At 50.8% G+C, this 26,240-nt stretch overlaps 2 protein-coding genes across 8 annotated transcripts in view; both read left to right on the top strand.

Moving 5' to 3' along the window:
• The window catches only part of SMARCC1 (SWI/SNF related, matrix associated, actin dependent regulator of chromatin subfamily c member 1), a 202,983-nt gene extending 197,701 nt beyond the window's left edge, over window positions 1–5,282 (top strand). For 3 of the 4 annotated variants that reach the window (XM_042929205.1, XM_042929204.1, XM_042929203.1), the window contains exons 27-28: window positions 709–885; window positions 3,115–5,282. In XM_042929205.1, the coding sequence (XP_042785139.1) occupies window positions 709–885; window positions 3,115–3,212 (275 nt within the window). In that variant the 3' untranslated portion in view covers window positions 3,213–5,282. Of the gene's footprint in view, window positions 1–708; window positions 886–2,562; window positions 2,845–3,114 lie in introns of those variants that run through there. The other variant, XM_042929206.1, reaches the window with a different exon arrangement.
• A 5,936-nt stretch (window positions 5,283–11,218) lies between these two features.
• CSPG5 (chondroitin sulfate proteoglycan 5) lies at window positions 11,219–24,906 on the top strand. 4 transcript variants are annotated; one of them, XM_042929174.1, is made up of 5 exons: window positions 11,219–11,484; window positions 12,087–13,200; window positions 16,180–16,368; window positions 18,183–18,258; window positions 24,556–24,906. In XM_042929174.1, exons 1-5 carry the CDS (start codon window positions 11,388–11,390, stop codon window positions 24,715–24,717), a joined length of 1,638 nt encoding a protein of 545 aa, XP_042785108.1. In that variant the 5' UTR covers window positions 11,219–11,387; the 3' UTR covers window positions 24,718–24,906. The 4 variants fall into 4 exon arrangements, with proteins under 4 accessions (XP_042785108.1, XP_042785110.1, XP_042785111.1 ...); XM_042929176.1 differs by lacking the exon at window positions 24,556–24,906 and adding an exon at window positions 14,943–15,111 and having other exon boundaries at window positions 18,183–18,259; XM_042929178.1 differs by lacking the exon at window positions 11,219–11,484 and adding an exon at window positions 11,725–11,771.
• The last annotated feature ends 1,334 nt before the right edge of the window (window positions 24,907–26,240 follow it).

Raw genomic sequence — 26,240 nt, 5'->3', positions numbered from 1 at the left:
CAGTGTGAAACTGCAGACAAGGAGGTATTTTACTGTTCTTGTGTATAGTGTCTCCGTTTGTCAATTTCAAACCGGTAGAAAGAGATGAAGGTATTATCCATTTTTCTTGCTAATCCCCCACAACCACCACCACTGTGGTTCTCTGGGGCCAGTGTTTCATGGTGGGGTTTTGAAGGAGAGACTTTTTTGTGGACAGGACTTGGAGATTCTGGTCAGAATCGCTTTATAATGTTGATTTCAGTTGTGACCAGTACCTTTTCAGATATTTCCTCCCACAAAGCCCATGTGTAAAGCTCATTCTTAACTGAGCTGCTATCCTCAGACTGTGCACTCGTGTGCTGTTAAAGTCCTCTCCATCCCCTGTGGTCTGTGCTTGGCATTTTGTGTCCTCAGGAAGATGTATGACCACTGTCCACCCAAAGTAACCAAAATGACAGCTTTTTTTTAGGGTGTTTTTCTTGTAATGATTCTTCAGCTGCCTGCCTATACCAGTGTTTAGGGTAGTCATTCACTCCATAGATGCCCCATTATCCTTCCTTCTCCTCCAAAAAATGAAAATCTGGGCATAGAGATTATTACAGATTATTGTTCTTTTGGTATTTTAAATCCTTTGGAGGGTTAGGTATTTGTATTTAGCATTCTTGGGCATTGAATTGATCCCTTTCTTCCTAGTACACTTACCTTAATACTTTAAATCTCTTTCCACAGGTCAGATACCAGGCCCAGGTTCCATGATCCCTGGGCAGCCCATGCCAGGCCGCATGATTCCCACCGTTGCAGCCAACATCCACCCGCCTGGGAGTGGCCCAGCTCCTCCCGGTATGCCTCCAATGCCAGGAAACATCTTAGGACCCCGGGTACCCCTCACGGCACCTAACGGCATGTGTAAGTAGCGTGGTGGGGGGAAGCATCACCCTAGGGTCTCTCTGGGAGGGCTGGAGACAAGGGACAAAGGCTTTGTTCTCTAGATTATCTATAGTGTGGCAGGTCCGTGGACAGTGCAGCCTGTGACAGGGATTCCAGAAGATCGATCTGTGGTCCATGCTCTTCACCGCCCCTGATGAGCAGGTGCACAGGTGACGAGTGCAAATGCTTGCAGCGTTTGGCTGCATGTGCCATAACCTTTGTGGCCTGCACTCTCGACACTGAGGTCTGTGGGGAGGCCAAAAGGTCATTCCTCGCCTGCTCCTATTTAAGCCGGTCTAGCTTGAATCTTATTAGACATACTGAGCTGCTAGTTGTTTTCCTACAGGAGCCTCTATGGACACAGGTTTCAAAATTGGAGGGTCAAAGAAAGAAAAAAACAGTTTAGAGCAGAAATAACAAGTTTCTCATATCTACTCCGGGATGTCGGTAGTAGCAACTTAGACTAAGGAGGGAGTATTGAGGGGCTATGTTGAGAAGGAACAGGAGGTCCCAGCAGACTCCATGGAGAGGACACAGTGTGTGTCTGGCAGGTGTATGAAGCCAGTTCCTTGCTCTCCCTCAGTCCTGGCCTCCAGAAGACTGCTTCAGAAGCTCTGACCTGTCCTTTACTCCTGTAGATCTTCTCAGAATGGTCCCAAAATGCAGTCAGTAGTGGCCAGATAACCCAGCCACGTCTTTAGTCCTGGTTCATTTAGATGTTCACATACGTGCCAAGGAGTCAACTCCTATTGACGGTACCGAGAGCTAGGTCTCGAGAATTCCTAGTCTCCAGGAGCTGTAGTTGGGAAAACAAGAAACGAACAAGTGGATAGTAGTATACAGGATTTACCACAAAGTGCCTGGAGTGCGCTGCAGCGCTCAGGGAGGCTTCACAGGGCCAGGAGGCAGGCTGTATAAAAGCTCATCTCCTTTCTCTCTGGGCCCCTAGGGACTAAGATAGTGTGGGAGCATGGAAGAAAGCCGTGTAGCTGGGTATAGGATCATGACAATAGAAAAAATGATCTCCTTTGAGTCCCAGTCAGAGGTTGTAGTATAGGGATACTTCTTTTCCTTGGCAAGAGAACCTTCACGTCGTTAACTTACAGATGGTAGGCAAATGTGTCAGCCTGCCGGGAGACTTGCCCGATTTGCCATCCCAGTTGCAAGAGCTGAGATCGCTGGTCTTTACACTGTCCAGGATTTCATCCTGAAGGGCCGTCAGGGGAGCACCTTGAGAATATGGGGGGTTTCGGGTCCCCACTACCTGCCACAAGTGAGTGTTTCAGGGATTCTGAGCCACTGACTTGGCTGTTGGGTACCAGGCAGGCCTCCTCGGCCAGGGTGCTTCCTCCCTTCAGGCCTTAGTTTCCCCCTCTGAAAAGAGGACTCAAGAGATTTGACCAGTGGGCTCTCTCTCAGAGCTTTGAAGAGCTTTGGCAGTTTGGTGGCAATCTCTTGGGGGGAAGTTGGATGAACTGACCAGTGAGCAAGGCTGTGCTTGAATTATTTATTTGTTTCATATGTTTTTATTTCTGACAAAATCAAAAGGTTTTAAAAGCCCTGGATTAAATAATCTCTAGGGTTCCTTTGTACGCTAAGCAGCTAAAGTTGAAATAGGAAAGAGCCCCAGACACTGATACTAATTGTTCCCTTCAGGACCTGACCTAGTTTTGGCCAAAAATCCAAGGACTGCAGTTCAGGAGCTGTGGGGCATCCCAGGACTGTCCACCTTGTGAGCAGCCGCCTCGAGTGAAGCTCTCTGGCCCTGGTGGAGACACTTAATCAACAAGAAGTTATTGATAATCTATTTTGTGCCCACCTAGGCCAGGCACTGTGAGAGAAAGAAGACCCAGAACTTGCCCAGGAAGGAGCTTATCATTTAACTGAAGAAATAACAATTAGAACCATCAAAATGCAATAAACTCAAAATACACTTAAGTTCTGACAAGGTCTGGAGTGATTCTTGGAAGGGGTGGGCCTCGCCTTGGAGGAGGTTGGGACAGATTCAGACACCCCAGCACCTGAGCGGGGACCTGGAGGGCCAGTGGACCTGAACTGCGAAGACCACAGTGGCAGCAGTGCCACAAAGTCTGTGCTGATTGCCTGCTGCGAGGAAGATTACTTCCCGTGGCATCTCTCTCTGAACGGGCTCTTCCCCAAGCCCTTGCGTTTCCAGCAATGACGAGTCCCTCTTGGCTGTGTTTGCAGATGCCCCTCCGCCGCAGCAGCCGCCACCGCCTCCGCCGCCCACGGATGGAGTCCCTCCGCCTCCTGCTCCAGGCCCACCAGCCTCGGCCGCCCCCTAGCCTGGAAGATGCAGGCCGTGTCCACGCCCGGCGCCACCAGCTGGAGTGCGGATGACGAGACTTGTGTTCCTCAGCTTCCTTGGGTTTCTTTTAGGATTTTTCTCCTCACAGCCCCAAGCACGCATCCCATATTTCCCCATTCCTCTTGCCAGCCCTCTCCATGCTCTGACACCTCTTGTGTTAGTTCCTCAGCCAGTACACAAGGAGAGGCTTATGGTGACAGTGTGCCCTGGTCATCCTGACAGTAGCCCGCATCCCCCACAGCCTGGTGTGGGGTATGCATACAGTTTCTCTGCAGGTCCTGTCAGCATTAGATTTTGATGTCTGTCATTTTGGCTCCCCCACAGTTTTTTGCTTTGTCTTATGTGGATAATGCTTTATAATCATTATCTTTTTTTTTTCCTTTGTCATTGTTGCTTTAAACGAGAGCATCCTAAGTTAATAGGAACCAAAAAAATGGTGATGGGCAGAGGGAATAGCCAAAAGGAACATACCTAAAGGCATTATAAGTGACCTTATTTCTGCTAACCTGAGCTGAGATTGGTGCTGATGATGAAGTTTCATGAGACTTTTGCCCCACACAGACGCACCAAAATTCGAAGAGATGGGGAAGGGACCCCACTGATTTTATTCCCAGCGAGGACCATGAGGGACCTCCACCCTGAGTAGCGGAACACGCCCCTTCAGTCCCTGGTAGGGTAGCGCACAAGCATTAGAGCAGACCCACTCCATCCCTGGCCCACCGGTTTGGCTTTCTATGCAGATGGTTTGTTGGTTTGGGGGAGGGATTTGGGGAGGCATTCCTTAGTTCCCTAGACTAGCCAGGAAAGCTGTAGGAGTCTAGGGCAATGACTATCGAATGAGTCTAGTCCACTATTCACTGCTTTGTACTCATTCTTTTTTTCCCTCTTTCAAAAAACCTTTAAAAAGGAAAAAAAAAAAAAAGTAAGTAGATAGTGCTAAATATTCTAGCTCATGGAACTTGGTTAGGATGGCTGGGGGTTCAAGTCCCCAAACTACCTCTTGCAGTCCAGGGTGAGTGGGGTTTAGTGAAGCGGTACTTTAGGTTTGGGATGGGATTGGAGAAGTGGGGCAGGATCAATGGCCTCTCATACCTTCTCCCTTCCCTTTCTGAGATCTCACATTCCATCTGTCAGGGTTGCCAAGGAGATGCTGGGGGTACCAAGGAACCCAGTTGGCAATCAGAGCATCATGCTTTTGAGGGCTGGGGTACTCGGAGTGGGAGATTGGAATGCCATTCCAGAGGAAGAGCCACAAAAATGCCTTAACTTGAGCCCATTTCAACCCCTGCTGATGAATGACTTGAGAGTTCTTGGTTTTCTCTTGTCCTTCCTGCCTTCTGTTCTTCTGTGGATGGGGGAAGGGTGTGTTTGGTGGAGCTTGATTTCCAAAGCACCTGGCCTCTTCATGTCACCCTCTCAAGTGGCAGTTTCATTATTTAGAATGCAAAGTGGAACACCTTTTGGGTATCTTTTTCTATATATTCTGTAAAGCTTTACATATGAGAGGATGTAGGGAGGTATTTGTAAAACACCTCAACTTTTTCTCTTAGTATCAGAAAGCAAAAAAATAAATAAAACCACAATTAAAATTTGCCTTTCAAACCCTCAGGTGTTGCCTCTAACCAGGTAGCCCCGGTTACCATCAGAGTACTGGTACCAAGGAGACCTTGTTCCTTTTGTGTGTGTGTTCTAGACTCTCGGAGTGAAAATGAGCTCGTTCCTGCTGGAGTTTGATTCCAATGCATTTGCCTCCAGAAAGATCCCAGTGCCTTTTGACAGTGGCCAGGGTTTTTTTTCCCTATTTCCTGCCAGTCTTTCCCAAAGGAAACTCATTCCAAATACTTACCTTTTCCACTGGGTTCTTAGAAGGAAAATGGAATTCTGGTTCATACTGTGGTCCCTTGTAACCTCAGGTCTTTAATGTGATCGCTTTCAAATTTAAAAGATCCAGGTGGAAATATTTTTACTATGCTGGTAACAATTCTACAGAATACCTGAATTCTTAACACTGTTATGTTTCAATATAAGTGGTGACTTTTTCTTTTCATGTCTTTGATCTGGTTTCGTTCCTGTAATACAGCCACCCAATTTGGGGGGGGGGGGGGGGGGATGGGAATAATACGTGGGGTTTTTTTTGTACAAACGTGTCTCAGTGTGGTGTTATTTTGGAGAAGGGGGAGTTTTGGAAGATTGGAGGAAATTGATCAAGAAGGCCTAATCTCCCTTTTTCAGTGAATAAATAGAACGTTTCTGGATTCTAGTCCCATTCTCTGCATTCACACATCAGTCTCTTCATGTGTCCTATGAAGAACCTAAATATTCAGCCCCACCCAGTCCTGGTCAGCAATTAAAGTTCAGTGATTCGGGGCCTCCTGACTGACCATTTCATGACACTTAAGGAGTATACAGTTAAATGTGCCTTGCCCACTGTTTGTTTCCATGGTAAAAATGAAGAAAGGGGTATGGCCAACATCCTGACCCTGCCAAGAGAAGAATGAGTAGTTTTGCTTTGGCAAGCTAGAGAATGTCAGGATGCAGTGTAGACAGCCTCAAGTTGGAGGCAGGCCTTAAGGGCAGTTAATTCTGTGAACCTTGATACACTTTTAAGGACAGCCTTTGAGCACCCACAGATGCAAACCCTGTGCAGAAGACAGAAGCCATTGCCTTCAAGATGCGTATGAACCCAGTGAGGCAAAAAAAAAGTGGAATCTGGGTCTGCAGAGAGGTGAACGTTCGGCTTCTTCCAGAAGTGTGCCGGGCCAGTTGTGCTTTGCTTTCAGACCTGTTCCAACTCTTCCCTCCAGTAAGGGGTGTTCAGGCCAGCGGGGTCCCCCAGAGTTCCATTGCTACCCTAGGGTGATGAAGGAGGTTAATCCTTGATCCAAGTTAAAGACTGGTTTATAAATTTGAGTGTGAGTTCTATTTAAAGCATAACAGGACATGTACAATCAATCTCTCACAGTCTCCTCAGATCCTTACTGTGGTGTGGTTCCCCCAAATGTGATTAAGGACAGCAGTTTTCCAACCTCAGTATGGATCAGGGTCACCGATAGGATTTTTCGCATGCAAGCAGCTGAGCCCTGCCCTCAGAACTGATTCAGTAAGTCTGGAGTGAGTTCTGAAATTTTGTGTTTTTAACGTATTCCCAGGGGATCCTGATGCACCTGGTCAAAGGACCACCCTTTGAGAACCACTACTCAGGAAGGCTGTATGGTAGAGCAAGATCTCTACGGTTCCTGACAGTCCATCCTATGAGCTCCATTAGCCCAGTTAACATTTGCAGGCGTATGTGCCAGGCATTGGACCTTGCATGCCATGAAATAATAACTATGAATAAGGTAGGCAAGGCCACTGCACCGCAGGCCGCTTATGCTCTTATGAGGTGGAGGAATACCAGACCCAAAGTAGCTAGTAAGAAATAGGATTTTTTTAGAGAGTGCCAAGTGTTCCTGAAGAAAAAGAAACGGTGTAATTGAGCTTTCTGGGGGGTAAGGTAAATAGTCTGTGAATTGGATGTGCTTTCACAATTTCTGGCCTGTCCTGTCCCACTGGATGTGCTAACCCGAGGAGGGTTCATCTTTCCAGGAAGACCTCATCCTAATAGAGCACCCTTTTATCTGGATATGCAGTGCCAGCCCTGAGTCTTTATGGAAACCCCGCTGCTTTCTGTTCAACCGTTCCTGGAACATGATGGCACTTCAGTTGCTCCTGTTGACGGAGGACTTCTTGGGGACAAGGTCAAAGTACTTTGATCCCCTGTTAATGGGTTATGTCCATCCAAGAAAGTCACCTTGCAGAATGGGATGGAAGTCCAGGAGCCCTGATGTTGGGTCTCCTTGTGAATGGCCCCCCTGGACTTCATTTCCCTGTGGCTTGTTTTTAGGCCTGCCACCTCTCCTATTAGGAAGCACCTTTGACCCTGAACTTGAAACCAGAGCTGAGACAGTAGTGACTAAAGGGGGAGAGTCCTGTGAATCAGCTTAATCAGAGGTTCCAAAAACGGCCGGAGCTAGCTCTCCCCGCGGATCCCCCAGCCCTCTCCCAACTCGTGAGACCCCAAGGAGGGAGAGCCTTTTCTGATCCCCTCTTCCTGTTCCTCACCTGCCTTGAAGAACTAGATCCATCTTTATTCTCTTGTGTCCCCAGAGGCCTCTCGAGGCCCTTCCACTACAGACCTTTAGGGTATAGCCTTTGCAAACTTCAGCAAAATAGCCATGCCTTAATACAGCACTGTGACCACCACCTTTAGACAACTGAGGAAAGAAAATACTCCCCACTCTCTTCTACGGCAACCTCCCACCTAAGGTGCTCTCACTACCACCAGATGGTCCCTGAGGGAGTTAGGAAGCAGCAGTGACATTGGATGGTAATAACCCCGTTGCACAAGCTGATTTCCATGGCTGATTTGGCCCTGCCACTTACGGATTTCCCATGGCCATCCAGATTGACTGGCATTCCTTTTTCCGGTCTGCTTATGGTACAGTAGCTGTGGGGTTCCTGAGAAGCACTTGGAGAGGTCGCCAGCTGGGAGAGGCCTAGTTGCTCCATATCTGATGCTGTGTTGGCTGTGCTGTGTGGCTTTCTCCCAAATGACTTGGCTTTAGGGTAATGAAATTCAGGGGCTTTTGCAGCAGTCTTGCAGCAAACCCACTGCCTGCCTGGACAAGATGCCCACCTCTAAATTGTCACATGCTTTTCTAGGATCAATACTTGTACAATTGAGAAGAACCCAGTTCCTGCGTGAGGAGGTGGTTGTCAGCGCTAATAACTCAAGTCCCTGGCCCTTGGTTCTTCTCTTCTTCCTGGTAATAGTGCAAGAAGGTCCACTACCAGCAGCTCATCCCCCAAAATGGTCAGAGCTGACTGCCCTGCAGCCCAGAACTCTGCTGGCAGGGGAGAGGCCATGCTAGATGGCCCTTTCTGACTCTGACTTAGGACATGAGTCTGGATTATTGTCACACTCTACCCTGTTAAGAAATCATAGCATTAATGTTTCAATGCCCAGGTGTGGGTGTTGGGGTTGGGAAGAGAGGCAGGGCTTCCATTCTGCCAAGTGAGGCCTGACCTCTGCATCCTGATCACTCTTATGAAATGAAGCAAGAATGAAAAGGTTTGAAATCAAGATCTTAGCATAAGTCCTGGCCTTACCAATCTGTGTCAGTGTGCAAATGTGCAAAATGGTAAGGTATTTGTAGCATGATGGTGAAGAACGAGACAAATTAGAGTACAGTACTAGGAAAACTAAAATGACAGTAGTTACTACTGAGGAACCATGCTGCATCCTGTCCCAATGAAAGTATGTCCCAGCCATGGCAACCAGAGCAGCTCCTGCCCTGGACAGCCCCCTAGTTAAGCTAGAGGCTTTCTGTGCACATGGAGGCAGGCTGTAGCCATGGCAATGGGCCTTATTCCTGCTTTGGTACTGGAGGCAGGTTGCCAAACCCAATAGGAACCTCCGAGGCATATGGAATCTTCATAAAGCATCCCTGATGCCCAAATGCAAAAAACTTGAATGGACATGGGCACAAGCTCTAGATCTAATTTTCCTTTTCTTTCACTCCTACGTCTTAACCACTGTGCCCAGAAAAAGTATTGCATTCACTGGACACTATGTTTACCACTTTCAACATATGTGAGTTGAGTTACTCTCCCAAGGTCACACAGATCTGATGCCGAATCCTGCTGTGTCACACCCCATTGCACGATGAGCTTCCATCCATCTCAGAGGTGTCACCAAACCAGGTATGCTGTGCTGAGTTCTGAAACTGCTGGTGAGGTCTGCTAGGGAGGATCAGAATGAAAGTGAGTGGCAACCATTGATATAAAATCCCAAAATGAAGAAGGTTAAAATTTGTCTCCCAGGAAGGGAAGAAGGTCGTTGAGGAAGGAGACTTTCCATATTTCATTTTATACCATATGCTCGTTATAATTCAAAAATTGAACTTAAGGGGTGTCTGGCTGGCTCAGTTGGTGGAGCATGCAACTCTTGATCTTGGGGTTGTGAGTTCAGACCCCAGGCTGGGCGTGGAGCCTACTGAAAAAAAATTTTAATTGAAAATAAAAATATATTTAAATATTTAATGAAATATTTTAAAACGAAAAACAAGTAGCTAGAGTCTTAACAAAGAAGTGGAAGAATGGCCCCGTTCAGACCTTATGAAAAACACGCGAGTAGTTGTCATACCCCAGACCTCAAAGGGACCCATCCTTGAGGCATCCTTCCCACACAGACTGGCCTCAAGAAGGAGGAGATAGACGTGTCCACCAATATCCTCCACTCTGACAAACCACCACTCAAGAGTCCAGGAGACACAGAGAAGCAGAGGAACACCTAAAAACATGTACATAGGCCAAAAAAGAAGATACAGGGATAAGCTACAGACAAGGGAAGCGAGATGGGGTTGGAGGCTGTATTAGTGCCTCTGCGGCCAACCAACAAGTACAAAGCCCAGCCTGACCCTCTGCTCAGAGAAGGTGGTTGTTCCAAACTGGTATTTACTGTCCCCAGAGGCAGCAAGAAGCCATGTGGAAAGAGCCTCAGGAAGTCAGCCCCTTTGCGGAAAGCTCCAGACCTGTGGTTCTGGGGTGGGAGTACCTGGTTGCCATTCATTTGTTTATGCTTCTACACCACCTCAGGGAGCCTCCCTGTGCCTGACCCTGTGCAAAGTGCCTTGCAATCCAGTGGGGAATTATCGTAGACAATTCAGTGACAGGTTCGCAGAGGCAAAAGGTGACAGGAACTGAGCTTTCTGGGGTAAGGAGTTTGCCAGGCAGACCTGGAAGGAAGGGAACACCAGGCCTGCTTAACAGACCGCTGCAGCAGTAGTTTCAGTGAGAGAAACACACTTTGAACCAAGGAAATCCCATCCAGAGCCACACGCTAGGACATTAAGGGATAGATTCTCCAATTTAGTCATCTATGTGGCTGCCTAGTTGCAGAAATGGGAGTGTCTCAAATACCAGGGGTGTCAAGTCTAAAGTGTTGACCCTGAATGTCATCATTCGGGTCATTAACACATCAGGAGGTAGACGGTTGCTTTGGGCAATAAACTAGGTAACTAGGCCACAACTCTCCAGCCAAGCAGGGCTCTGGGGATGAGGGGTCCCTGGCCGAACTGAGCTTTGGACGGCCCGCAGACTACTCTAACGCTGGGCCTGGTGCCCGCGCGTCCATAGGCTGTGATCTAGGCCATTTGGGTCTGTCCAGGAGCTTTAACTTTGGTGACCTGGAGCACATGGGCGGTGATGTATCCTGCGAGGAAGGGACCAGGATTAAAGGCCGCTGTCCAGGCTGCCCCGAAGAGGCAAGAAGGAAGGTGGGGTAGTCGCAGTCAGAGGAAGGTCTTGCCCCCTGCCCCTGGGATGCATTGCGGCGGGCCTGGCTGTGCAAGGTATGGGCTTTGGCTATGGACGGATTAGGTCTGATCCGATTAGAGCCCGGGCCGTCGGCTTCGCCCCCTTGCCTGGCGCTGCCAGCGCCCGCCCCGCCCTCGTGGACACCCGCAGACCTCCCCGAGACCCTTCCCCTCCCCGAACACGGCATTGGCGCAGAAATCTGAGAGGCTCCGTGCACCCCGGGCTCGGCTCATTTCCACAGCTCCAGCTCGGGCTTCCGCCCCCTGCGGCCCTTCCGAGCCCCGCCCCAAGCTTGCGGGTGTCTGGGCCCCCGCCTCCGTGCTCGCCGCGTGGCGGGTGGGTTCCTCGCAGGTGGGGGGCCCGTGCCAGCCCTCCACGGGGAGGGCGGGCCCCGCCCCACAGGTCTCCCGCCCGTGCACCTGTCGGCTAACGCCACGCACGGCGCTGTGCTCCGCACCCGCGCTACTCCACGTCCGTTTGTCTTGGCGTCCCGAGCCGGGGGTCTGTCTGTCCCCGGCAGGCGGATCGAGCGGGGCCGGCGTCAGAGCTACGTGCGGCGGGGCGGGCGCGGCGGGCGGGGTGGGGGCGGCGCTGAGCGCGGCAGCGGCGGCGCGGGGAGGCGGGGAGGCGCGGCGCTCCGGGGACAGCGGCGGACGGCGGCGGCGGCGGCATGCGGCTTCTCGCGCTGCCCATCGTGGGCTGAGACGGCCGCAGCGCGGGCGGGAGGCGCGGCGGCCGGTGAGCCGAGGGCGCAGCCAGCCGGGCAGACCGCGGACAGCGGTCGGGGCGCCGCGCCATGGGCCGAGCCGGGGGCGGGGGCCCGGGCCGGGGGCCGCCGCCTCTGCTGCTGCTTCTGGGGGCCGCGCTGGTCCTCGCCACCCGGGCCGCGCCGGGTAGGTACCGACTGCGACCAGGACCCCCGCGGCCCTCGCGCCCCACCCTGGGCCAGGGTCCCGCTGGCCTCGGGTACAGGCGGAGTTAGCGAGCTGTGGCAAGGGGGCGGGGCAGCTCCTTGCCCGCGACCGGGGCGGGGGAAGGGGCGCGCGAAGAGGTGGGATACTTGGGGGAGGCCGAGGGGTTGGGGGCGGCCCCGGCCCGGGTGTTCGGACAGAGGTGCCGGTTGGGGGAGGGGCCTGGGTGGGAGGGGCCTGAGGGTGAGACTTCGGGGCGGGACCTTGAGGTGATGGGGCCATGAGGATGAGAGTTGGGGCGGGGCCTGGCGTGGGGCGGGACCCTGAGAGTGCGACTTTAGGGCGGGGTCTGGAGGTGAGGTGGAGCCCTGAGGATAAAACCTCCGCCTTGGGTGGGAGGTGGGAGCAGCCGCGGGTACACTGCGGGCTTGTCGGGGGCGGGGTATGATGGCCGAGGGGCGGGGCCTGAGCGAGAAAAGGGCCCGGGCGGGGTGGGGGCGGGGCCTTGGGAAACCTTGAATTGGTCTCCTCGGGTGGGCGGGGGGCGGGGCCCTGACGCCGCGCCCCCTACCTCCCGTCCACAGCCCGTGAGGCTGGCAGCGCCGTCGAGGCCCACGAGCAGGTGAAGAGCATCCTGGCGAGGGAGCCGACTGCCAACGAAACGAGGGAGAAGGCCGGCCCACCAGCAGCTGAGGAAGATAAGACCTCGTGGACCGCACCTGGCGGTGAGCAGGCCATGATGGGGCCTAGTGTCGGGCCAGAGGAGGTGCTGGAGGCGTCGGCAGCGGTGACCGGCGCACCCTGGCTGGAGGCTGACAGCCCTGGCCTGGGTGGAGTGACCGCAGAGGCCGGCAGCGGCGACACCCAGGCCCTTCCAGCCACGCTCCCGGCTCCCAAGGAGGCCCTGGGACAGTCATCGATGGCCCCCTCCATCCCCAAGGCTACAGAGGCCAGCAGACCACCCTCCCCCACACCTGGCGACATGCTGAGCCCCGGCCCAGAACACCCCAAGGAGAGTCCCTTGGAGGTTTGGTTGAACCTGGGAGGCAGCACACATGACCCTCATGGGCCAGAGCCCACATTCCCCTTTCAGGGCACAATGGAGCCCCAGCCAGCGTCAGATATAATTGACATCGACTACTTCGAAGGATTGGATGGTGAGGGCCGTGGTGCCGACCTGGAGAGCTTCCCAGGGTCGCCAGGAACCTCAGAGCACCACCCTGATACTGGGGGAGAGACCCCTTCCTGGAGCCTGCTTGACTTATACGATGACTTCACCCCCTTTGATGAATCTGACTTCTACCCCACCACATCCTTCTATGATGACCTTGATGAAGAGGAGGAGGAAGAGGAGGATGACAAGGAGGCAGCGGGAGGTGGAGACCTGGAAGATGAAAGTGACCTTCTGGTGCCTACCGAGAAGCCTGGTCTGGGGCCCGGGACTGGCCAGCCTACCAGTCGGTGGCATGCTGTCCCCCCACAGCACACTCTGGGGATGGTCCCTGGCAGCAGCATCGCCCTCAGGCCCCGCCCTGGAGAGCCAGGCAGGGACCTGACCCCAAGCGAGAATGGCACTGAGTGCCGCAGCGGCTTTGTGCGACATAACGGCTCCTGCCGGTCAGTGTGCGACCTCTTTCCAAGTTACTGTCACAATGGCGGCCAGTGCTACCTGGTGGAGAACATAGGGGCCTTCTGCAGGTAAGGGTGTGGCAGGCAGGTGCACAGGGGCTTGTAAAAGAACTCCTGAAGAGCGTATGTGAGGCAGACTCAGCAAAGAGGGGGATGTGATAGGCACAACTTCCAAGAGGTTGTGTGTTCCCAGGCCAAGAGGATCAAGAGACATTCACTCAGATATCTTCTATGGGGAACTACTTCTTAAATGTACTTCCTGTGATCTCATCACAAGGAGAGATTCCTCAGAAATAAGATTTTGTATTTCCTCCAAGCGTGTTTTCTTTATCAAACCACTAAGCTTTATAAAGGCAAAGGGAGGGGACTTCTCTAAGGGTTTTGGAAAGAGGTCTTTACTGGCTTCAGGTGTTTCGTTGGAGAGTTCCGGCTATGCTAGCAGAAAAAGTAGGCCTATAAGCCGACTCTGGAAGAAAGATGGCTGCGGAGCACTCCCTCTGAGCCATGTGTGCGGCTATAGGAAAACCCTATCTCCCTGCAGGGCATGTGTAGGGAGGTGGGCATGTAAAGTCAGAGTGAGGACCTTCTTATTGGGAGCAGACCCCAAAAGCAGCCATTCAAAAAGGTCAAGTCAAACAAAGTATCTTTCCTGGCATATCAGATGTGGTAGGGTCTCTTAATTTGGGGTAGTGGATTTTTCCCTTCTACCTTGATTTTTGTCTTCCTTGGGATACCCAGTGCAGAATGTTTTGAAGACCCAGAGAGGTTAGTGTCTCTAAGGACATTGACTGTAGCCACCATCCCATGCCACCTCAGGAATACCTCATACACCTGCCATCATGGCGTGAGAGCTCACTGGCTTTTTGTGGAAGAATCACAAGTCAGGGGTGATGTGGATAGTTTCCTTGTCTCCATCCTCTACAGGCCCTAGAAGTAGAGTAGAACCCCCAGATTCCTCTGGTACCTGTTTCCATTGGTCCTAGGAGGAGAATTTCTGTAATCTGGGGGGTCTCTTTAAATGTCATTCCTGATGTTTCTCTTTCTTGGTTTTTTTTTTTTTTTTGGAGGTGTGTAAAGAATTCAAATTCTGTAGGTCTTGATGTTCTGATAGAAGAATAACATGTAGAAGGCGTGAATGTTGTGCCTTTGGCATTAAAGCTTGACTTCTAGTTCCTTCTTTCATATAAATGATCGTGAGATGATTAGGGTCAGTCATATAGGATGTGCCCACACTGTTCTGATTGGAGTAGTCCAGTCATTGCTAAAAGGAACCATGATCAAGAAATTATGGCAACAAGACCTTGCCTGTTGGTTAAGGGCTACCAGAAATATGTGGAAACCCTGTGATTTTGCTCCTCAAGCTTTCGTTAGGGGAACTACAGTGATGATTTTAGCCTGGGAGCAGTGAAATCATTATCTTCCACCCTATCGGAGGCCCGCATTTTCACCTTCAAAGTAGTCTTCTCCTATCACAGTATGAAATGTAGGGTCCTTGCTGCTTCTGGAGAGCTAGAAAAGGTCCCAGAACCTCCTGGAGCTCTTGGGACGCCCCAGTGAGAAATTAAGCTTGTCCTTAGTAAGCTGTGTGGGTGTGCTGACCAGGGACCCTCCAGTGGGTCCTGCCTCAGAAGGGCTTTTCCATAAGTCTCCCCCCCGCCCACCTTCCCCACCCCCTCAGCCCCCCCCCTTGCTCACCTTCCATCCCGGGGTCACTCTCCGGCCTCCCCCCTCCTCCCCCACAGCCTCCTCCTCCCGCTGTGCACAACCAGGCTTGGCTGTGGCCCGGAAACTGTTTTGCATTCCACTCACAGGAGACTGCCAAGCCCTCAGTTGCAGACTGCAGCATGCCTTTGTCTCCGCCGCCCTGGCCCACTGCAGGGAAATGATCGGAGCTACAGCAGAACTTCTCCAGAGCAGCAAGTTAGCAGGATCTTCTTTCCCCGCCCTCCCCAGACACATAGCCTCCCTGGACTGCAGAGGGTCAGTTGGAAAAGAAAGAAATTTCCTGTTAAGTCACATCTCCCCACCCTATTCCGGAGGTGGAGGAGCCCAGTTCTCCAATGCTTAATTTCCCCATTCCTGGACCCCTTTTCTCTTGTCTGTCATTCACCCTGAGGTTCATGTCCTCCCTCATTTGCCTGCTTCTGTATCCTTCCACATCTTTCCTCTTTGAAGCAGCCTGGTTCCCATGGAAACAGCAATGTCATTGGAAGAGTTGGAGCCTGGGAATGTCCCCAAGGGCAAGAGAAAGTCACTCAACAAAAGGACTAAAACCCACCCAGAGGGTTGATTCTCACTGTGCTTTCCTGACATTTCTCATGGTAATAGGACACGAAGTTTTAGGGGCAGAATTTGGGGGGCTGCGATAGGAGGGGAATGTACATCCATCTTTGTGTTCGTCCTTGTCTGTCACTTCCTTACATTTTGGCGTCTGGATAGCCTGGTGAACTAGATGGGACTGCAGAACAGCAAGATAGGTTCTCACGTGCAGAGTGAATTGACTGCTTTTGGAGCCAGAGGTCCTATTATCTTGTCTTTCACCCAGAGCCAAGGGCAGGGGGAGCTGAGAGAATCCTGTGATTGTCATTGAGGCTGCGAGGGGGAAAGCCAGGGTTCTCACCCTCCGCAGTCACTTCATACTCATGGGAATGACCAGTTCACTCAGTTTCTCAGTGCCCTGGTTGCCTTGTTTATATCATGGACCTTAGCGCTGCTCTGCCCACTTCATGGGACGTCTAAGATTTACTTAAATTCAAGTTAGTTAACATACAGTGTAGTACTGGTTTTAGGAGTAGAAGCCAGTGATTCATCTCTAACATACAACACCCAGCGCTCATCCCAACAAGTGCCCTCCTCAGTGCCCGTCACTTCATGGTGTGGTTGTACAGAGTCTCAGCTATGAGGCCTGCACAGATCGGGGACATCTCACTTCCTCAACACAGTCCCAGGAATGGGCTGTTGAGGTGAGTATGGGGCTCAGGGACCAGGCCCTCGCTGTGGCCACGGCTGTCTGCCTGTCATCTCAGTCTCTCTCTGTCGCCACCACAGGTGCAACACACAGGACTACATCTGGCACAAGGGGATGCGCTGCGAGTCCATCATCACCGACTTCCAGGTGATGTGCGTGGCCGTCGGCTCGGCCGCCCTTGTACTGCTCCTGCTCTTCATGATGACAGTGTTCTTCGCCAAGAAGCTATATCTGCTCAAGACAGAGAATACCAAGCTGCGTAGGACCAAGTGAGTCTGTGTGGGCCCGCCCCACCTGACCCTACGTCCGCACCCCTCCACCTGCTCCAGGGACATCGTCACGAGGGGCCCGGGCACCTGCTCTACATCCCTAGTTGTGTTTTTCACACCAAACACTCATCCAAGTGTATCCATTCCTATGCGGGATGTGCTGGCATTGCCGTAGAACCCAAGACCCCGTGGCCCCTCTGCCACTGTCTGGCACTATTCCCGACACCCCCCACCCCGGGGATAGATGGTGCTTAAAGAAAAGGCCACCAGTGCACCTGGCTGTGGTCCCCCGTGTAGGTCACTATGCTCACCCCACCACTGGCTGACTGCACCTGTTTCCCAGGGCTTTGTCCGTCATGGCCGGTGTGAGGATCCCACTCACACATCTACAGGAAGGAACCCCAGCTCCCTCAGACCTGCTGTCAGTACGGGCTCTTCCTCCGCGAACACGGAAGAGAAGGGGCTTGGCAGTGCATTGCTGTAGAAAACTTGTCAACCCTTGGTCGGGACAAAAGTGCAAGGAATTTCGGGAAATCCACTTTACCTCTCCTAAGTAGAATATTGGGCGTGGGAGGGGCTAGGCTTAACTTCTGCTGTGGATTTTAAGGGCCAGATGGGAATAGAGTCTCGTGTCAGCTTCTCTCTCAGCAGAGGAGTGGCTGCTGTGTGCTTGTGTCAGTCAGCACGCATTTGCCTTTACATCTGTGCCTTCAACACTTGGACGTGACCTTATATGCTGAGAGAATCACTCTTAGCACTGAGCCAAAGAATGTCCTAAAGTGTCACTGGAGTCAGAAAAGGAGGAGGTGGCAGTTCAGCCGCCTGGGGGCCCGTGAGAAAATTTATGCAGAACTGCCCCCAACCTCCCTTTTACCCTGTTGCCCCCTTATCCCCTCCCCCTGACCTGAGACCCCCTCCAGAGAATGTGACTGAAGGACTTTCCCTGGGTCCTGGGAAAAGGACAAACACCATCTGTTGTTGCTCCTTTGCTGGGTAAACTCATGCAACGTGCACTCGCTGGCCTTTCAGCTCACCATCCTGGGGCAGAAGGGGTCTCTCCATTGTGCCTGTGCACTGAGGCGGGGCCGTATCTGTGCGTGTGATCACAAGCCAGGACCCTTGTTTCCCCACGCCTGCACCCAGGGCGGCTGCAGCAGAGGGGAGCAGAGGGAGAGGGTGCGACCACCTATCAGGATAGCTGCTGAGGAGGGTGGGGGAGAGAAGGGGCAACTGCTAGGGGGGCAGCAGCCAGAGACAGGGCCCGTTCTCGGCCTTCCTCCCCTAGCAGGCTACACATTTTGTACAGAGCATGGCCCCCGTGCCCCTTCAGCTCAAACGCTGTCACCCTCATTTCCCAGGGCCGGTTACCGCTCTGATAACACCACACGTAGCACGACAGATACTGCTGTGCTGTACTGACTCTAAGATACACATCGCCCCTGCCCCCATATTCACATGCCTGAAATTGGTCGCTCGTATCTTATAACCACTGTTGGCCAGATGCAGTCATGATGTAGATGTGAGTGCCTGGCGTTCGCGATCCTGGCCAGAGCTGTTCATATCACCATCAGTTCTTTATCTAATGTCACAATGAGCTACTTCCAGTATATAATAAACGCTCTAGGTGATAAGAAAGTATTGGATCACAGTTTAAATGGTAGAAGTTTTTTTCTCAGCGGTCCAGCAAGTAATGGCACATCTTATTACGGCCCATGGCATTTGATGAAATACAGTATTTGACCCAGGAAGCTCTCGTCAGGTTTGGCCGTGATCACTTCACTCACATTTTCCCTGCTCTCTTCTGTCCTAACCAGCAAATTCCGGACCCCGTCTGAGCTCCACAACGATAACTTCTCCCTCTCCACCATTGCCGAAGGCTCTCACCCAAACGTAAGGAAGCTTGGAGACACTCCCCGTACCTCCTTCCCCCCTGCCCTCACCTTGGCTCTCTGTGGTAACTTGTCTGTCAGGTAACTCGTCTTCCCCCCACAACTCCCCTCAGGCTAATGCACACCCGGCCCCTACCCTGTCTTTGATCTATTTCCAAGTGAGTGTGGAACCCCTCCCCACAGCTCTGGAGGTCAGCTCAGGGTGACCTGCTGGGACGGGGATTGTGGAACTGAGGGCAGGATGGCGTGTCATTTCCTTGATGCGCAGAGTTACAGGTAGTATGGAAGCTCTTTGTCTAGGAGGACTCCTGATTTTTAGCTTCGTCTAGACTTTAGAAGTCCGATTTGTCTTTCTCCTTTTCTCTCTATTTTCTGTATCAAGAAGAAACACTCTGCTTTCATTGAGAGAGAATTTCCTGGCAGGCACTGAAGTGAATGGTAGTTGCTCTTTGGGATGAGAGCAGAAACCTCTGGATGGCTAGGAAAACAGTGTCCTTTGTATTGTTTAAGCACCCTAAAACTGGCAGGCATATATCCACTGGTGAGGGTAAGGTAAGCACAGAACACTGGTGGAAGCATGAGTCTGGGGGTAAGTTCTCTTCTTAGGAAGATGGGCTTGTAAATGTCAGTTGAAACCCAATAGAAGGTCCCAATAGACCAGTTTCTAAAGATCCGGGCTTAGTGTGTTATCTGGACCAGACAACCAGTTAAGTACTGGATACTGTCAGAGAGAATTTCATAAATAAAGCGGAAACCATCCAAGCTCCAGATCGTGTCATGGCCAAGTCCAGGAATTCGGCACATGGCTCGTGCTACCGTATGGGACAGCACAGATCTAGATCGTTGTTTTCCTTTTATAGATGGGTAAAGTGTAGCCCCCAGAAGGAAAAGAGAGAAGAATAGTAAATGGGACCTTGTTCACCAAACCCCAGGAAAGAAGAACTTGGCCTGGTGGAGGAGGAGCAAAGAGGTCCTTTAAATAAGAAATGAAAGAGGTTAGTTTAGGATAATTTTTTGAAGTCTTTGATATAAAGGGTAGAGAAACAACAGATATTATTTTACTTGGTATGCATCAAGATATTAATAAGTTCAAGATGGACATAATAACCGAGGAAACAAGATGTCTTATAAACTTTAATCTTGATAAACACATTCATCAGCCCACAGGATGTAGGCCTGTGCGTATACCCCCTTCCCACCTAGCCCAGCGCCTCGAGGTAGTATGCATTCAGTCATCTGTGGAATACTGGTGACTGATGGCCTACTGCAAGGTCTTCTGGTTCTGTTGTCTGATCTGCCATCTCATGCATGTGGGGCAGCAGGTCAGACCTGTACGATGGTTCCTCCAGTCAGGGTATTCATTGTCCGCAGAGTGCAAATGTCTTAAGAAAGTTTCTGACACATACATTTTCTGTCACCCCAAGTGTAGAAAGACTCCTTCCCTCTTCCCAAAGAGGGAGAGGAAGGAATTAGCTTTTCTCGGAGGTCTTGGTTGCTTGAGCCAATACAGAGGTTTCCGGTTCTTCTTGGCTGACCCAACTTTGTGGAAGGGACAGCATTTGTCCATGAACGTTCCCACTGACCTTGGACTCAGAACATGGCAAGCCTTAAAAACGGAGTGGAGCAGGGACTGGGCAGCTATGGCGGACTCTGCTGAGAAGGGCCGTGGGGTTTTCTGGGCCGTGCTCAGGACATCTCTCAGTGAAGTGGCGGCAAGATGAGTTCTGGAGGTCTCTGTCACCTCTTGGATCTCGAAGGTCATTCCCGCCTGGCATCTTTCCCTCAACTTGTGTCCCAGGGGACATCATGTCCTCTCTGCCAAAGCCCTGAGCATGAGAGGGGATGCCTGTCCCGTCCAGCAGGGTGTGTACTTGTGGATTTTCTACCTTCATCTCTTAACGCTCTCCACCTAGCCCAAAAGTCGGACTTGGTCATACTGAAGGTCTTGCAGGCACTGGCAGTTAAGACCGTTGCCACTTTATTGTGACGTGAAGCCCTATCTGTTGCTTCAGCCGCCACATTGGCTGCTTACCAGTGATGCTAGCAGCAGGATGAAAGCCGGGAGATCTCCAGGCGGGCTGGGAGGGGGAACCGGGAGCCTCCAAGTCACACCCGCCCATGTAGTCTCTGCCACCTCCTTCCCCTCACCCCTCAAATGCCCTTGGGATTGAAGGCTCTGAAAATTTTGGAGAGTCCTACTTATCTTAGGGGTCATTTCTTTTACATAAGTGAAGTGGACTGAGTGGGTCATCTTCCCCACCCATCTCCAGCAATCTCTACAGGCCACACTCTGAATGATTTCAGACAACATCTGGGAAGGAGCCGCTGCTGGTGTCCGTGCCGGCGACACTTCCCCTCCCCACCACGGCTCCAGTGGCCTCGTGCGGCTCCTCGCCTGGGTTCCACGGCCAGGGAGCCAGTGGCCGAGAGTGCGTGGGCCCTGGAGCTGAGCAGCCAGCCCCCGAAAGGAGCATCGGGGAAAGGGGAGGAATGGCTAGCGTGTGGGCGGCACAGCGTGTGGGAAGTCACCCGAGTCCCACGGCAAACGCTGCACCGTCAGCGAAGGTCGTGGATATAACTTGGTCTTCCTGAGATTTGACAGACCTTCCAGGATTTCAGTCTAGTAATTACTAGACTTGTCCATGGGGTCCTTTAGTCCTCCCCTGACCTCCCCATCCCCAGTTTAAATCTTTCTTACTCCTAGGCTCGATTTCTTTCATGTATTTGGTAAAATACTGACTGCCCATCCCCTTCTGAGAGAGATTTGTGTCTGGACAAGTGGGGGTGCGGGCCTGAACCCACACTACCCCTGGGCTGAAGGATGTCCATTTGGCTGGGGTGGAATGCCGGGAAGGGGGACGCAGAGCAGTTGCCAGGACTTAGGCCAGATGGAGGGCCAGCTCCGTCTCCACGAGTGACTTCCGCAAACCAAAGGCAGACGGGCCTTCTGCAGAGGGTTTCAGCAGCCCTAAGCTTAATAGGATCTAGTTCTGGAGGAGACATGTGGATTAGGATAGCTCCATCTTGGTTTAGACACTGCCTCACCTGTGCTGTTTGTTGGAAGTACTTAGCTTGTCTAATAGCATCGTGGGATACATATGTTCCTTATTTTTAGAATATCCGTATCCCACCTATCGGCCCAGAAGTCGGTTTTCTCATCTGTCTAAATCCCATGAGCCCTCAAGGGGCCAGGTTTCATTTGGGCCCTCACCTTCATGGCATCACAGCTTAGATGTCCAGATCTGTAAACACCCCTAAATCTACTTTTCCTCACATGATGCCCCTGTTTGCCCTCAAAGCCTGTCTGATGTCAAGGATGGGGTGGGGGGAGCAGGATGTGGAACAGCACGGAAGTGAGAACTGTCCTCATGAGAGGGTGGGTGAACACAGGCTATCCTCTCTTGTTCCATGCTTGCTGTGATCCAAAGTCTGTTCTATCCAGGATCTTTACTTTTTTTTTTTTTTTTTTAAGTTTATTTATTTATTTTGAGTGTACTTGGGCATGAGTTGGGGAGGGCAGAGAGAGAGGGAGATAGAGAATCCCAAGCAGGCTCCGTCCTGTCAGCACAGAGCCCAACAGGAGGCTCAAACCCACGAACCGTGAGATCATGACCTGAGCCAAACCAAGAGTCGGACGCTTAACCGACTGAGTCACCCAGGTGCCCCGACCCAGGATCTTTAAAGGCCCACCTCTCAAGCTTCCGTGCCCAGTGTCTTTCCCCAAACCACGCAGAAGTACATGGAATGAAAATTGCAGTTCTACCCCCTCCCGCTTCCCTCTCCCTAAAGCCTGTGTGTGTACGTGTGTGTACGTGTATACATATACTTAATATATCATGGAGATCTTTCCATCTCACCACATCTAAATTTATGCTCTTGAAAAGGTTTTTTTCTAAATCTCTCCCAGCAGTAATAGAAAATACCAAGTACCTGAAATCTGCCTCAACACTATATGAAGTTCATTTCTTCTTATTCTTGTGGAGTTGTGAATGGGGAACGTGTGTTCTCCTGTTGTCCATAAATCATTCCTGAGGTCTTTGAAACTGTATTATAATGCTGTATTCAAGCCAGTCTTCTGAAAAAGTGCTAAGTGAGGCTGGGAGCAGGGGGAGGTGACAGTGGTTTGTTTAGGCACAGGACTTTTGAACACCCGTAGTGTCCTGTATAAGCCTGAAGCCTTTCCCTACCTTCTGTCCAACTAGTCACTACCCTGACCTAGTGCTGTTATGGGTCAAACTCAGTAGCAGTCAGCATGGGCAAGGACTCGCCACAGTTGTGTGGAGACTGTCATGTTCCTTCAGCATGATGATGACCTTCAATTTTGGAAGTGGTTAAACCAAGAAAGGTCTGAGCTAGCTGGTCAGATAGCAACATTCTCTACCCTTCTGGCTACCGGTGAGCCTGCCTGGGTGTTCACCCAACCTCTTTGATCAGCAGAGTTCCAAGCACTTACAATAGCTATTTGGAGTGCCTAAGAAGGAACTGAGGCCAGCTGAATCACACTGGGTATATAGGCATATCTCCAAGGTATTGTGGGTTCAATTCCAGACCACTGCAGTAAGTGAATGTCAAGATAAAGCGAATCAGACAAATTCTGTGGTTTCTCAGGGCACATAGAAGTGATGTTACAGCGTGTAATCTAGCAGGTGTGCGATAGCACTTTGTCTAAAAAGATGTACGTATTAATTAAAAAATACATTATTGCAAAAAATGCTAATCACTATCTGAGCTTTCACTGAGTCATAATCACTGATGACAGATCACATAACAAAAATAATAATAATGAAAAAGTTTGAAATATTGCGAGAATCACCAAAATGTGACACAGAGACACGAGGTGAGCAGTTGCTGCTGGAAAAATGGCACCCACAGACTTGCCTGCTGCAGGGTTACCACGGACCTTCAGTGTAATAACATTTTGGGGCGCCTGGGTGGCTCAGTCAGTTAAGCTTCCCACTTCGGCTCAGGTCATGATCTCACCCTTCGTGAGCTCGAGCCCCTCATCGGGCTCTGTGCTCAGCTCAGAGCCTGGAGCCTGCTTCAGATTCTGTCTCTCCCTCTCTCTCTGCCCCTCCCCTGCTCGCAGTCTGTCTCTCTCTCTCAAAAATAAACCAACATTAAAAAAAATACATTTAAATTTAAAAAATTTAAATTTTCAATGAAAAGAAACGGCAGTGTCTGCAAAGCATAATAAAAATGAGGTGTGCCTGTAACCCCCAGATGGCCCTGCAGGAAAAGCACGGCAGGAAGGCCGGTGCCACTGTGGGAGTTCTCTGAATGCCCAGAACACAGACCTGGAGGACTATGTACTGGTGTGGGGTTTCCAGAAAACCTCTGACAAGCAAATTCAGTTCAGGGCCAGGAGGTTGTCACAGGGCTGCAGGCAATGTACATGGAGAGACATGCATACATGGGGCGGGTTCACGTCAGAAATGGGTGGGAAGCTAGCCGCATGAGTATTGTGAGTATTGTCTGACGCGAAGCCGCACGAGTACCATGGAGGCGGCCAGACTCACCCGGGCATGGATTGTAAGTTAGCATCTTTTTTTTTTTTTTTTTTTTTAACGTTTATTTATTTTTGAGACAGAGAGAGAGACAGAGCATGAACGGGGGAGGGGCAGAGAGAGAGAGGGAGACACAGAATCGAAAGCAGCTCCAGGCTCTGAGCCATCAGCCCAGAGCCCGACGCGGCGCTCGAACTCACGGACCGCGAGATCGTGACCTGAGCTGAAGTCGGATGCTTAACCGACTGAGCCACCCAGGCGCCCCTAGCATCTTTTGGTAGATCAACTTCTCCTGGTAAAGGGGCACGCACATCTCTGGCCTCTTGTCAAAGGAGGTATACTTGCCATGGGGAGAGGGGCCCTAGTTTTGCTGGGAGCAGCTCTGCACCTGACCATGGGCCTATTCGTGCCCCTGACTAGGGGAGCTCCCTGACCAGTACCTTTCTGGGAAAGCAGAGCCTCAGCAGGATGGAAGGCCCTGCCCAAGGGGAGCTCTGAGACTCTTGAGGGGCCAGATCAAGTGTTAAAGGGACTATTTCTCTCCCCCTTCCCCCACCCCCTCCCCCTCCCCTCTGAAAACCTCAGACTGGCCTCCATTAAAGGGATTTGTAATCCGGTTACCTGCCAGGTTTCATCCCTGTCTGGCTAGTATTTTTTTAGGAAGACATTCCTAGAAAGTAGCTGCTAAGAGTCTTAGAGCCTCTTTCTTTCTTCTTTCAAAAGCCTAGAGTGTTATTTGATCCCTCTACCCACTGTCTCCTTCATGCCCCTCCTCATCTTTTCTCCTCTTCCAGGATGACCCTAGTGCTCCCCACAAAATCCAGGAAGCTCTCAAGTCCTGCCTGAAAGAGGAGGAGTCATTTAACATCCAGAACTCCATGTCACCCAAACTTGAGGGTGGCAAAGGTGACCAGGCTGACTTGGAGGTGAACTGTCTTCAGAATAACCTAACCTAAAGCAGAACAAGAAGAGAGGAAATGGGGGGGGGGGGGGTGCGGGGAGAAACATGACCTCCTCTTGTACAGAGTCTATTTCTTGTAACCATTTGTTAAACTCTTTTCTTTTTCTGATCTCATGGCATGCTTTGATGTATTTTGTACAGGAGGGGAAACACACACACACACACACACACACACACACACACACACACACTAAGCAAAGAACCCAAACAAAATTGCATACGTTGGGTTGTTTTGTCTGTGCTGTCTGTACATTGCTTCTGCTGCTGTGATTTCTAAACCTACGCTGTTATTCAACTACTTTTTTTTTGTACTTTGACCCACCTTTTTTTGAAATAAGAGTAAAAAACAAAGTTCTTGAAATAAAACTTTTTAAAAAGCCATTTTCCTAATGTCATTGTGTCCACTCACCACCCATTCTTGTCAGTTTGAGTTGGAATTCTTACCTTCACTAAAAGCGTATATTTGTACATGTTTGAAATCCCAGAAATGGTCTATATATTAGCTTAGATGGCCATAACAAAATACCACAGACTGGGTGGCTTAAACAATAGATATGTCTGGAGGCTGGGTGTCCCAGATGAAGGTACCACCAGAGTCGGTTTCTGGCAGGGCCTCTCTTTCTGGCTCGCAAACAGCCACCTTCTTGCTCTATCCACCAATGGCCTTTTCTCTATGCACACGTGGAGAGGGAGGTCTCTGGTGTTACTTCCTCTTCTGATAAGGATGCCAGTCCTATGGATTAGGGCCCATTTAACCTTAATTACCTCTTTATAAGCCCATCTCCAAATACAGTCACATTAGGGGTTAGGGCTTCAACATGCAACATTTGGGATGACACAATTCAGTCCATGAGTCTGTAGCGCCTATTATTAAGAATACCCTTTCCTAGGGGTTCCTGGCTGGCTCAGTCAGTAGTGCGTGCTACTCTTGATCTCAGAGTCATGAGTCCCCAGCCCCATGTTGGTTGTAGAGTTTACTAAAAAAAAAAAAACAAAAAAAACCCACAACAACAACATTCCTTCTTTCATAAATATTTACTGAGCACTTAGCCAGGCATTACGCTAGATGCCAGGAACCCTGGGTGAATAAGACATACCCTAACCTAAGGAAATTAACAGTATACTTGAGAAACAGAATTCTAAATAAATAATTATAATACACTGTGCCAATGTCATAATAGAGGTATATACAAATCTGTAAGAGTTGGAATTACTAGTTTAGAAAGGCTTCAAGGAGAGAGCTTTAAGTTGGACTTTGAAGGATGAGGAGGCATTTTTCAGAATCATGTGGGAAGAGAGGACATTCAAGGCAGCACGAGGATACCCATAGGAAAGTCTTGCCATATGACCAAAGATTGTGAGAGGGAGGTGTCCTAGGTAATGAGGCTGGAAAGGGCAACTTAGGACAGATTGTGAAGGGCCTTGAATGCCATTAAATATGCTGAAACAATGTCAGATTTCTTTTCTTTTCTTTTCTTTTCTTTTCTTTTCTTTTCTTTTCTTTTCTTTTCTTTTCTT

The sequence above is a fragment of the Panthera leo genome, chromosome A2, assembly GCF_018350215.1.
Source record: "Panthera leo isolate Ple1 chromosome A2, P.leo_Ple1_pat1.1, whole genome shotgun sequence".
Lineage (NCBI taxonomy): Eukaryota > Metazoa > Chordata > Mammalia > Carnivora > Felidae > Panthera > Panthera leo.
This window is presented reverse-complemented; position numbering and strand designations above follow the sequence as displayed.